Source organism: Buteo buteo, chromosome 4 (assembly GCF_964188355.1).
Source record: "Buteo buteo chromosome 4, bButBut1.hap1.1, whole genome shotgun sequence".
Taxonomy (NCBI): domain Eukaryota; kingdom Metazoa; phylum Chordata; class Aves; order Accipitriformes; family Accipitridae; genus Buteo; species Buteo buteo.
Genome location: NC_134174.1, coordinates 35392666 through 35406377, shown reverse-complemented (window position 1 = coordinate 35406377; position 13712 = coordinate 35392666). Strand labels below are relative to the sequence as shown.

Sequence of the window (13712 nt, the reverse complement as noted above, 5' to 3'; positions counted from 1 at the left end):
AAACTTGTATTGTTCTTGTTGTGCATGTTCTTCCACTTAAAGTAAGGCATATGTTTTTGATGTAGATAAAGAAAAGATTTTGGTTCAGACTTGACTTCATCAGGACTCAGGGAGTAATTTGTTCACACAAGATGAAAACAGTTTGGCCCATTATGTTCTTACTGGCATGTCTGGAGCTAATACTAATGTCATTTCTGCTTCTTTCCGTTATTTCAGCCCATGAAGTACAGGGAAGGGCATCTTGTTAAAATGATACTACACAAAGTAAAGATGTATTGCTCAAAATATGTAAGTAAAGACAAAGAGAAAAGATATCAAAACCCATGAATGGTACGTTTATGAGCTGAGTTGCAAATGTTTTGCTGTAGCTTCACAAGTGTTTAGAAAAGGTAATGCATATTTCTCATACCAGTAATTTCCACAGGCAAGATCATACCAAATACTGAGCAGAACGCAAAGGACTAACATAAAAATATTGCACACATGAAAAAACATGTATGGGAAAGAAAATAAAAACCAGCAAGTCTAGGTAACTAGAGACCTGTAGGCAGGAGCTGAAGATCATGTAGGTTAGACTGTTCATTCTTCTTACCTCCTATAATTATCATATTCTCCAGGTACATCAAAGATACTCAAGGATATCAGGCACAAAACTGTAAGTTAGAGAACATTTTCCAGATTTTATGGCCCCCCAACTCATTTCACCACCATACCATGGATAGTACATATCAAGCTCACAGAGAATGAGACACATTTGATCATCTTCGTGCACTAGACTAGACCCTTAAAAACTACTTCAGTGCTCCCCAGAGCACAGTGCCTGGCCCCCTCGGCTTGTGTCTAGGGCTGACAAGGTTCCTGTGGCACAGGAGATGGCAGGCAGTCATGCTTGGCCAGCTAGAGCTTGTTCTAGTCCACACGGCAGTCATTACCTCCAGATGCATCACATGGCATGACACAACATTACAATGCAATATAGGTGCTTGTTGGGACAGCTGATCTATAGCTATTGTTAAGGTGATGTCAGGACTCCCACTGTGAAGAGCAGATACACTTGAAGACAGCTCATTTAGCTGCAGAGATCTTTTCTTGTACTCTGAAAAGACACTGTCTATTCACCTGGCTTGGTTAATTGCTATATGGCACTTAAAGCACGTAAAGAAATGTGCAGAGGCAATCTGAAACACAGATCAGAGAAAGATTTTGTTTTAAAAAAAAGAGAATCCAAGATTAAAAGAGACTGCTCTGAACTCAGCAAGACTTCACTGATTTTGTCAGGAGATTTTCTAGTTGCTTATTTACTGCTCATATAGACTATACTATGCAAAGTGTAAAATATATTACTTGTATTAGGAAGCAAACTTGCCTTGATATGATAGTCTGCAATGGCTCAGAAAAATCATTACAAACGATTATGACAATAATCTGCAGATTAAGGACTCTCTAAGTATGTGCTGACATGATAAATCATATCATCTGTATTATCTATCCCTTCAGAGACCCTGAAAGTAGCTCCAGCAAAGCCAGGAGGACAATAGGAGGAGTTCTGCTTGGGCACAAACTTCCCGTAAGTATTGCACACCCATCTCTGGGGCTGCTGCTCTTCCTTTAGCTTTTATTTCAAACACACACACATCCCCCACACCCCCCAAATAAATGAGATCTAAGCATTGTTTCTGGTCCCTGTTGAGACTCGGATACCTGTGTAGCTCCCTGATCTTGTTACACTGGGATCACAACTGGCTTGACGTTAGCAGATGACGGTACAGGGAGTTGAGCCTCCCTGCTGCAGTGTGTTTCCCTGCCACCACCTGTGGCTCCAAGGGACCCCTGAGCAGCACGGGTAAGCACAGACCAGCCTCCCTGTGCTCCCCAGCTACCCCTTCCCTGTCAATGCTCACCCAGGATTTCCCTTGCATAATGGGATCCTCTGGGCTGTACCTCAAATCCATGGTTGCCTCAGTACCACTACTCTCACATCAGTAAGCATCAGCTTCTAACCCAGTCTAAGAGTGATGAAATTAAGCACAATCCCCAGTAAAACTTTTCTGTGATGCATATATTCAGCAAGAGCCTGTCAGACTTTGAGCCAAATCCCAGAGCCTGTCCATGGCCTTGGCAGGAGTGTGACAGGCGCTCCACTTCCCCGAGACAGAGGTAGAAGGCGTGCTTCCCCAGGGGAGCAACTACTGCTGCCTCCGGGGTTTATCATACCCACCGCTGCTTAGTGAGTCTCCGTGCACGTGCTTCAGTCTAGCAGGGCTCTGTATCTCATGGTCCCTCCATGCTCTAAGTCTCCTGAATTCTTCGCTTCATTGGCACTATTGCAAATTGCCCCTTCTGTACAATACGGCAACAAATGAGGTTTGCTCTTCCTACGCGTGCAAAATGTACTTAGAGTGCCAAGGCAGTGATATTCCTGCAGTTATTTTATATCTTAATACAAGTGGCTTTTCTGGAGCAGCTTATGTATGATCTGATGCATCTTAAAAGAGCATATCCCACATGTTTTCATGCAGATATGAGTGCTGGCCTGTTATTTAGCTGCAAAATCAGTAGAATGAAGATTATAAACACTTACTGTTAATCCAGGCTAAAACTTGCTTGCTGCCTGCTTCAGACACAAATTCACTTTGGCTTATACAGTATTAGACAGCCAAAGCAAATCAAGCTAATTTAATCAACCTTTCTAATTAAACATTATTTTTTAAAGTCTTTTCTAGAAGACAGAGGAAAAATAATTAGGGCAACAATCAGTAAACATGCTACATGAGGCATTAATAGGTCTTTGCTTAGAATGTTAGTTAAAAACCTGAACGATAAAAACTGCCCTGGATGGACAAAAGCAGCACAGAGTTCCTGAGGAGTACCTTTAAGAATTCAGTACAAAGCCCCAAATACCAGCTGTTAGACATCTCACACACAAAAAAAGGACAGAGAAGATAAACAGCTGGTTAAAAAAAACCAATGCAACATAAGCGTGAACTAAAAGGAAAAAAAAGAGATAGCTGAGCCTCAAAATAGTTGTAAGATCGTTTTTGGAAATAATGACACATGCTCACACATTATCTCAACTCCTAAATACAGTTTGCAGGTGTGCAACAATATTTATGGTGCTCATCAAATCATAGTCCTAATGAATGTAGAGAAATTAGGAGCCCATGGATGACTTTTACAATAATTTAAACAGGATAAGGATTTAGGCCTTCATGTTAACCTTCTATGCAATACTTCAGCACTGCAGTTTCCAGGACCATCTGCCTGCAGCAAACGCAACGCTCATGGAAATGAGTAAGGAAGAGAAATATTATCCCAACTTATTTAATATGCAGGAAAGGCTTTATGTGAATTTATCTATAAAATGAGTATGTTTGTGAAAAACAAAAACAGACATTACATGAAGCGTATTTTGTACCCCATACAGAGAATGGATTGCAGAAACAGATCACAAAACGACAGCTGAAGAGCTGAACCTGTCCCACCTAAGAGTCAGAGTAGCAAATCCTGTCCCTGTTGGTGATTGGTCAATAACACAAAACAGTATCTTCTGCATACTCATTTAAAGGTGAATTACAGACCTGATACAGGAGAAAGAAAAGCCTAGGAATTTCAGCCTCTGAGCAAAAGAAACAAGCAATTTTCAGGAATTTTTGCCCTTTCATACAGGTACAGAAACTTTGCCATTCACTTTTAAGGGGATATATTGTTTTCTATAACCAACATTTGCATTAAATAATATCACGGTGTCCAAGACAAAAACTATTTTAACCAAACAAAAAAAAATTCTGCTCATCTCTTATCCCCAAAAACTCTACTCACGTCTTTAAAACCTCTTAAAAAAAAATAAAAATAGAGGTCTCACATTATAAATCTGGTAATAGGAGCCTCACTTATTTTCATGTGCAAATCCCATCTATTTATCAAGTTGTGTGTGCATTCAGCACCCACATCTGCCCCTCAAGGGCACACCACAAGGCTGGGCTCTGGCTGGGCATCCAGCCGATAGGCATGACTTGATACACTTATCAGAAAAGACAGCCTTGGCTGCTCTTTGCCTTTCAATACATTCAGCAGTGGTAATGCTGTTGCAAAAGGATATGGCCGAAGCTTTTGTCATCCTGTATTTTCATAAGACCATTCTGTGTCTGGGACATTAAAAAAAAAGAATGGTTCTTAAAAAAAAATGAAATGACTGCAAAGTTGACATACCTCAATTGTTCTGCCTTGGAAAACAACATTGGGTCAGGTAGGAATAACAAGAGATTTAGCAGGAACACATGTTCTAACAGCTCACAGCAATTAATCTTTGCTATTGAATATGAGAACTAGGCAGACACTCCTGAAACAATGTCCTTTTTTCATCTAGCACCACATTAATCTCAGCCTTCTATTGCTTCTCCTATTGATTTGTAAATCCTTCCTGATCTACTCCAGTGATGCTCTTCCCTTTCTCCATCATGCAGCTGTCTGCTCAGTTCAGTGAGTCTCCTCAGCAGAGGCACAGGCTGCCCAGACCACAGGCTGGTAAACCCTTGCCAGGATGAGTCAGTGCCGCCAGGAGCAAAACTTCCACTTAGTCACTAACTGCCAGAAAATGATGCCTCTGGTAATGCCAGAGAAGTGCAATGATGAGTGACACACATACAGCACAAGCAGGAGAAGTTACACAAATCCCTTCTGATTTATGGAGAGGATGGGTGTTTGGGGAAACAGGCAGTCTCTGGGAGAAGCCAGAAAAATCAAAACACCACTTCGTGAACCACACTTATCCGTTGCCTTTTGCCTCCCTGGGAAGCTCTGCCAGACTCAGGAGCTGTTAATGCTTCTGGCCTCTTCCTGGATCCTGTTTCCATCCCAGCTTGTATTTTTAGTTACATAAATTACCCTAATATCTGACTCTGGAGCCTGTGATACAGAAAATGAAGCAGATGATGAATTTTCATAACTAAAAGAAAAGAACAAGCTGGACTCTTTAAAGTAGTGGTCCCCAACATTTTGGCTGCAGTAGGCCATATAAATGCTTGTAGAGAGGAAGCAAATAGTCCCTTGCCACTACCCTTTCTCCCTGCTCTGACTAAATGCACATCTGTCACATCACCAAAATGTGGCCCTCCCCACCACATGGTAGGCCCACACCCCTCAGCCTGGCAGCCCCCATGTAGCATGTAGGAGGCTGGTATTTTAGTCCAGAAATTATACCCACTGTTCATGTTATCCATGAAAAGTCATCTCTTCTATATTCTCCCATCAGAAAAAACAGAAACATTTCACAAAGAAATCATGAATGACTTCCAAAGGTAAAATAGAAGAAGAACTAAAGAAAAATATGTGGAGAGAATGAAGTGATGACAAAATAAGTTGACTCAGTTTCTGAATTTGCCACAGAAACAAAAAATACAAATGTGCCTCAACAAGCACTGCAGGAAATCTCAGAGACTGCTGCAACACTAGAAAAACAAACAGAAACCTGTGGATACAGTAATAACTGTAGAGAAAACTGTTCTTAAGTTATACCTTTGTTTTGTTTAGAATGATTCTGGTGGAAAGCATACAGAGTAATTAAAAATGGAAGATGGACAGGTGATAAGCTAATATTGCAAGAAAATTACAACTGCCAAAAAGTTACAGGCACAGCTCCTGAAGGTTACCTCACGTGCACAGGAGCGTGTTGCAAAGACTGCCACGACAGCCCACAGCACCACTAGTTCTAGGTTTACTTTGAAACATTTGACCTTGTCCTTCTCTTTTTGCCGCAGTGTAAGTAAATAAAATATCCCTAAACTGGTTTGATTGGGTTTTAACTACAGCAGTTAGATATAGCCATATGCATTGAGCTTCTAAGTCACTCAGCGGACAGAGTTAGGTGTCAACCTAACAGAAACTGTGACTACGCCTGGCACGTTTGCTGACAAATCCAGGCCAGCAGCTAAGCACCCAGTCAGACAGAGGCTGAGCTGCATAAGACTCATCAGCAACATCGTGCTCTGTGACACTGCCCTGTGGATAACGAAAGGCAAACACCACTGCAGTTCAAAGTTACTTCTAGCATTCAAATGCTGACATATCTGAATTGAATTCTTTTGGTATTTTCCTGTACATTCTCCTCTATGCCCAAGTAGCTAGAAGCAGCTCCTAACTAAACGCTCTACAGAGAACATGGAAAATTGTTGGTTCTGAGCTTTGCCATAAATGGTGTTTCACACACTGCTTTAAGAGATGTAAATTGTTAGCAACATACTGCAACCACTTTACAAAAAAGAAATGCAGTGCAGCTATGGTAAGCTGCCAGGAAGATGAGTGATTCAAGCTGTACAGCAACTAACAGGTCAGAGGCAAGAATTCCACACAGTCACTCACAGCATTCACACTTAAGCTTACCCTTGTTTTGGCATCAATTTTAGCTCCTCGATCAAGTAGGAGTTTGACCATATTTGCATTTCCCCTCTTTGATGCAACATGTAATGGCGTGATATCATTCTGTGGATTAAAAAAACATGAAAGTAAATATCCATATATCTTTCTTTCATAAACTCCACGATCGGTTTGCTCACAGAATGAATTATGCCCAATTTGCTAAAGTGTAACACAGTTTTGCTTCCCTGGGAGCATGAAAGCAAAGGGAAGCTGTGTTTATCTACATATGTGAATTACTGGCCTGATATGTTGACACATATATTATGAAGAGAAACAAGTTGTGGTTGGAGTTATAAGCAGACATAATTGTGCCTCAGTTCTCAGCTTTTGTATAAGAGTTAAATTTATGCAATTTTACCGACTAAACCCTAGCAATTTAATTCAGCTATCATTGTTTCTGAGCAGGTAATGATAAGGATTCATACCTCACAACTTCATAGGCCTTGTAGGAGCCATGGAAAATAAATAAAACCATTACATCTGTAGGTCTAATTCAAGAGCAACAAGATGACAATACTATTTATTTCCGAACATTATCAGCAAACTCTGAAAGCTTCGTAACCACCTTCATTTCAGTTATATTACTAATTTCATCTTCCGAATTTATTCCTCTAATTGATGTAATCCTGTACTTCAAGTGAGACCGTAAATATGTGTATATGCTTCCCTAAGTGGTGCCTGGCGGGCCAGCAGCATGCAGCAATGCTGCACATCGAGGACAGTTACATAACCAATGCTTGCGCACACAAACACACTTTTTTAACAAGATGTAGCTAGGATGTTTTTTCATGCTCTGATGAATCCTTTATCTTGTGATGTATGAAGGCCATATCCTGTATATATTCGATCATATGGAGCCAAGTAAAAATAAAAGGATTTAAATAGAGCATGCAGCTACTGTATGAAGACAAATAGAATTTTAAAGAACAGGTTTCTGTGTATTCAGGGGCAGCGCAAACAGCTGGCTGCATAAAACCAGCTTCCCCGTGACCAAGCAGAAAGCGGTAAATTTTAGTGAGCCTGTGTCCTGTGGCTGACGGCATCAGAAAGGCACCCATCGCCTCAAATAGCTGGAGAGTGGTACAAGTGTCTTACCTGGCCAACAGACCGTTTAATAGTGCTGCCTCAAAACTGCAGGTGAGTGGAGTGATAGAAAACCAGTACTGAAAAAAGATCCCCTCTCACATGTGATAAGCTGACTCACAGCTTAATAATAATGCTGAGTACCTAATCCAGAATGCTACATTTTCATCGACACAAAATTTCACTATGAAGCTAACTCACAGCTACTAGGAAGTACTAATTAATATTATCACAGAGGTAAAATACATTTTAGCAAGATGAAATGACAGAGCTTCTTTCTCCAATATTAATGATCATTAGAGCATCAAAAAAACTACTATTCCAGGATAGCTTCTCATTTCTTTAAAAAACAAAGTAAAACAAAAAGATGCATAGCACATTAAACAGAAAGTGTGCTATGCCTAGTCCTTCCAGAGATATAAAACTGTGTGATTGCTTAATTTGTAATTTGTGAGTTGGTTTTGAAAAAAAATTAATTCTATTTGCCTGGGAGTTAACACTGGATATAATATGGGGACAGTATATTACTGTATCAGCCACAAAGAGGACAGAAAAAGAGGAGAAAAACAATTATAAGGAGATACTTTCTGCTTTTCCTCTCTTCCCAGGAGGAAAGATGTTACTGAGGTCAGAGGGAGAGAGAGAGAAATTCTACTTTCCTGAGAAAAAACAGTAAAGGAAATAACTTTTGTGTTGTCCTCAAGTAAAGGGTACTGAGGTAATCTAGACTGAAGGACCACCTTTTTCCACTTGCTGGGGTTGATGGGCAAAGAGGTTAACTCAGTCTAATAGACCTTAGTGCTCTGCTAACATGTCAAAATAATTTAGTACTAATAATTTACTGTATCGTACACAGATTAGAAGAAATACCTTTTCTAAGCATCAATAAAGAAATGGAGGAGGAAGGCACATCATTACAAAAGATAGGACGAATACATATTAAAAGTCTGGTTCTCATTCATCTTGACACTAAGCTAAATCAATCTAGTGCAGAACAGGGGAGGGCATAACTACATAAGAACATGCACTTTGGATCTAATTAGTTGCCAGTCCTATCGTTCAAACCTCCTGTTGCCTTAAATGAAGGAGAGTTGATTCTAAGTTATATAGATGAGTGCTGGCAGATACACACTTCAACTCCAAAAGAGATGACTTCCACTTAGCAGTTAAGGTTTAGGTCACACTGTTCACTTGCAACAGGGGAAGAAAATTTAAAAACATCCACTTTCAAGTTCAAAAAGGAGTCCTGTTCAAATGACCTTCATATTTCTGGTTAGCACTGAAACTATCAGGACAGTGCAGTTCTCTCTCAGCTTCTGACAGGGGTGAGCACCCTGGCTGGGAGCGTGGGGAAATTCTCCAGCACAGAGTAAGGACTGAGCTCACTTCTGCAAGCTGGAGAGCTAGCAATCCATCTTTCCTCCATTTGATCACCTGTCTTCATGAAAAACATAAATTTAATGTCTGAAGGATCTTTAAACCTTTCAACATTTCGTTGAAAATAGGCAGCAAGTTCACATTAGGAAAAGATGGATGGATAAAGGATGTGATCACTTTAGACACAGTTTGTTAGGAAAACCAACAACACACAGCTACCCTGAAATAACTAATTGAGCAGGAGAAATCAAGCAAATGAAACCCTATATGCCCAGTGAAATATCTGTCCTTATGGATGATCAACCTCAGGTCTTCTTTCCTGGGGAAAGGGCACTGCAGCACTCACTCTCTGGGAATGAGGATGCAGTTTTTGTCATACTCTACTAACCTATTCAGACAATTCATACAAAGAATTAAGAGACAAAGAACAAAAAGCATGTTTAGCTTGTTTCAACCATAACAGCTCAGGAAAACACTGTGGGGAAATGAAGAGGAAAAAAGAGAGGGGGCAGGTCTCTATTCAGAATTTAATTTTGCCATTTAGCTCGTTGAGCTTTTACTGGTAACAATCAATATGAAGTAATAATTCTGCTGGCTGAGAGTTCTGATTCCATGCAGACAAAGAGATGCATTGTGTGAATGCTTGAATAATTGCACACCGAAGTTTAGGGCAAGCAATTTGTCTTTGGTCAATACTGTGTTGTGTGAAGGCTTAAAGAATTATACGTAGATGTATCACACATATGGCACCTTCCCATCTCTCATCTAACCATTAAGAATGTGAACTGAGAAGTTAAACCTCAGACAACATCATCATTAATGTTTCTGATGACAAAACGCAAAGCAAGCAACTCAAAATCGAGTTGTTTGTACTTGTCACAAGAAACAAGAGATAAAAAAATCTTCATAATATGTGCAGCTTGGGTGTAGGTTATTAATACTAAAACTGTGGTATCAGCAAACAATATAGCCACCAAATGTAAGGTTCTGAATTCTTCAGTAAATCAACAGCATCTGCTGTCTTTTCAGTCTATTTTTATCTGTTTGATCTTCTATAAATTTCTCCCTTTGTTCTTAAGATAAAATAGTAAATCAGGAAACTTTTGAAGATGTTTTTCTGCAGTAATAAAGCTGAAATGCCTTCAAAAAGTTGCCATTAAAAGATGTGGTTTAGATCTAGAATGTCTGTTGGAGTGCTTCTTGCCCTCACTCTTGAAATTTCAAATGCTGGATAATGTCTCAGGTAGACCCCTTGACACCGAGATCCAACTTGCCATTCAACTTGAGAGTTAACAAATTCTACAGGAAATATGAAACATAACTTGTGAGAATAGCAACCTGAAACTATGCAATAAATGCTTGTAAGATTATGAACTAGCACATAGCCTTTCCTCTCCGCCTTGACAGATTTCCTGGGGTATATGACTTGAAGTACTCTGAAACTGTATATAGCTCAAAGTGTGACAGATTAGATGCATGCAATTTTTTTCTATACCTCACAACATTGTGGATGGCTGTTTTCCCTTTATCTCTATCCATTGCCTGCTGCAGCCACCACCCTCTCAGACAGGCCCTGTGCCTTCCTTCAGAGCCTCACAACATCCAGAAATATGATGGGTGACAAGTGACCTGCTTTTACATTCAGTGGCTTTTGCTTGCGCCTGATCAGAGGAAACACTAAGCCCTTTCAGCTGCAGCTCTCTATCTACAGCTTCACAAGAAAATTAAAAACACCTTTGAGCTATCCTGTGCTGAGCAATAAGCCACCTACATTTCCCATCTGAAATGAGATCTGCTCCCCTCTGACACGTGGCATTATCCACCACAGTTCACCACAGTAGTCAGAATTAGTCCTTACTATTACAAATTAGCAACATGAATGGTTAGGAAGTCAGAAAAAAGTAGGGATAAACTTAAAATTGACAGAGTGCAAACACAGTACATCTTATAAGTTTTATTTTAACGCATTTAGAAAATGAAGAATTCCCCCCGGTTTCTGGTATGCTATACAGTCCTAGGGGATTGGCTCCTTCTCCCATCAGTCTGAGTTTACAAGCATAAGGATGCTAATATATAAAATAAGAAAAGTAAATGTTTGCACTTACAGTAGCATATTGGGCTCTGAAGTGTACCTTTAAAAAAAAGCACACAAAAAAAGGGTAAACCTTTCCTAGTCATGTGCTGCATCATTTTAAATGTTTACTGACTGGCAGATCATGTAGGGACTGTGAAGACTCATTGCCAGCCTCATGGGGACTTGATATTTCTCCTCGTTATCAATGAGAGAACTTACCTCCACCTCTGAGCTCTCCTCCCAGCCCCTCACTGGGGTGTAGTTTTAATCAGAAAGATTTCACTTCTTTATCTTTGATTTTTTAAAAAAAACCAGTTTCTTGCCAAAATGTTCAGATTAACTTGCAATTTAGTCAGATAGTCCTCAGTTCTCAACTGAGAGCAGACTCTGGGAAGAGCTTAATATTGACAAAGAATGTGTGAATAAAACAGAAGCTGAAAATAGCCAGACTGGTAAAGCAGAAATTTCCTATACAGTCTGGAAAATCCCTCCATCATTAGGGCTTCTTAAGGAAAGAGCATAATGTTGGCTGCTGGTTGTTGTATGCTGGAATTGTCATCAACAACACTGCATAGATATTACCACTATTACCAGTTTCTGGAGGTATGGGAAGCTTGTGCTGTGCATGTTAAGACTGTCGCATGCAACTACGCAAATACATCAATATGTTGTATATGAAAACACTCAATATTCTCTCCTGTATTTTTCTGCAATTCAGAATTGGAGCTACAACACAGCAGAACCCGTGCAGAGAAAAGTCTTATATTCTAGTAGCAGTTACTGAGATCACCGAGACTTGTATAGGACTTTCTGAAATTAAAGAAATTATAGGTACAAACACTCAATCAGATGCTTTCCAGGAAACCTTACAGCAGAGCATAATGTTTTAGCTTTTTTCTCCTCTACTTAATGTTAATAAGTCTTATACTGTGCTAATTCAGTTCTTATATGCTTATATACTTATCTTTCTTCAGGCTTGAGATGTATACAATGAATCCTGGAAGAAAAGAAGGAAGAGTATAGCAAGGAGCTGTTATGGCAAACTATCACTAGGGAAATGAAAAGATGTTTTTCTCTTATGTTACTGTCACTTACATATTGTCTGTTCTTTTTGATGGGCTAATGGTGTTCTGCTCCTTAGCCTCAGGGTCATCATTAATGCATGCCGTCCTCACAGCACCCTCTCAAAATTACCAGATCCTTTCTCAACCTTCCAGTAAGCAAACTTTCTGCTGGCAAAGCCCAATCCCAGTAGAACTAAGATCTCCTCTAGAATAAGGAGTGTTGTGTATCAGGAAGACTGTTCACAGGGTTAGATGCAGTTTTATGGCACAGTGACTACCTCCTGTTTGCTCTGGTAAGAAGGATATGGGCAGAGGTCATCTTCATGTAGAGGATGATTCCCTTGCTACCTGAATCTTCTGACTTGCTCAAGTACAGAGTGGATGTGGGGGTCACAGGGGTTTCTTTCACCTGTTGCTCTGGAAGCTGCAGAGAACAATTTCTTTCTTCCTTCCTTCCTTTCTAACCACTGTGCTCCTCAGAGACAGGTGGAGTTTCAGAGGCATTTCCTAACCTGGACTAGACAGATCTTTCCACTGGAAGATAATCTCAGACAGACGAATGATATCTCAAGACTCTGTGAACCCCCAAAAGATAACTTTTTCCTAACTATAATTCCCAGAAAATACAGTTTATTCAAAGCACCTTCCTCACCTCCCCGGTCTGCATAGCAGCCTTGGAGAAACACTGATTTGCACTTTCTTGTTGCTGAATTAGCATGGGGCAGTCTGGACACACATCTCCATTGCAGCTGGCTGGGCACTGCAGCAGATAAAATCGCCTGCCCTCCCTGTGCACTGCTCCTGGGGATGCCCAAGCCAGCTGAATGGGAAAGGGCAGGCACTCTGCAGGGCTCTGATTTATAGCAAAAGAGCTTTCTTGCACAGGGTACCATAGGTATAATAAGACTGCTAAGGAAAATGGTTTCTTCTTCCTTCTGGTGGCTGTTACTTGCTTTAGCATGTATCTAGATACACCTTTCCAAGTCCTAGATATTGAAGTGCAAGGCAGTCTAGAGCAAATTTGAAGGGAGCAGTAGAGATAAAGAAGAAGAAATCCTTCTGTGACCTGTCCTTTTTCTCCAGCGCCCCACCCACCTGCAGACTGAAGAAGACCTGTTTCTGGTAAGGAAAGTCAAGCCAATAGCACGAAGCCCCTGCAACAGCATCCAGCTCCTAGAAGCAGCAGCTAGGATGGGAGCACAGCAGCTTTCACTACACACGTGGTCACTGTACGCCAGCAACAGATCTCCTGAATTGAAAGCCTGGAACGAGAGAGCCTACTTGGTGAATTTCACCATTTTCTCCATACTAATCACTAGGTTGGTAGTTCCAGGAGATGGGAAGTAGATACCAAAATTATTAAAACTCTAGGTAACACACCAGATACAGTTTGATTCAAAGGCACAAGTGGCTGATGCACAATATTTTTCTTAACAGCAATTACTTTTTCGTGTTGAAAAAAATTGATAAAATAGGTTGATTTAATGGTCTTTAGCCTTCTTTCAGTTTGTAACTAGGATTTATCTGCACCTCTCCAACATCAGGTGCCATTGCCAGCTAAAAGAATGGTGCCTGGAATTGCTGCAATCCTTCAAAGCCCAGGCAGTGACTACACTTACGTGTTAATATGGCTGAGAACGGAGACTGACTTCATCCTTAGTTACCCTTTATTCTCTTCCTCTACTTCTTTAGCCCATATG

At 40.4% G+C, this 13712-nt stretch overlaps 1 protein-coding gene across 1 annotated transcript in view; it reads right to left on the bottom strand.

The window, feature by feature from the left end:
- The window catches only part of ANK3 (ankyrin 3), a 212148-nt gene that overhangs the window by 121119 nt on the left and 77317 nt on the right, over positions 1 to 13712 (bottom strand). Inside the window, exon 8 of the mRNA XM_075025511.1 lies at positions 6379 to 6477. Within this exon, the coding sequence (XP_074881612.1) occupies positions 6379 to 6477 (99 nt within the window). The remainder of the gene's footprint in view (positions 1 to 6378; positions 6478 to 13712) is intronic.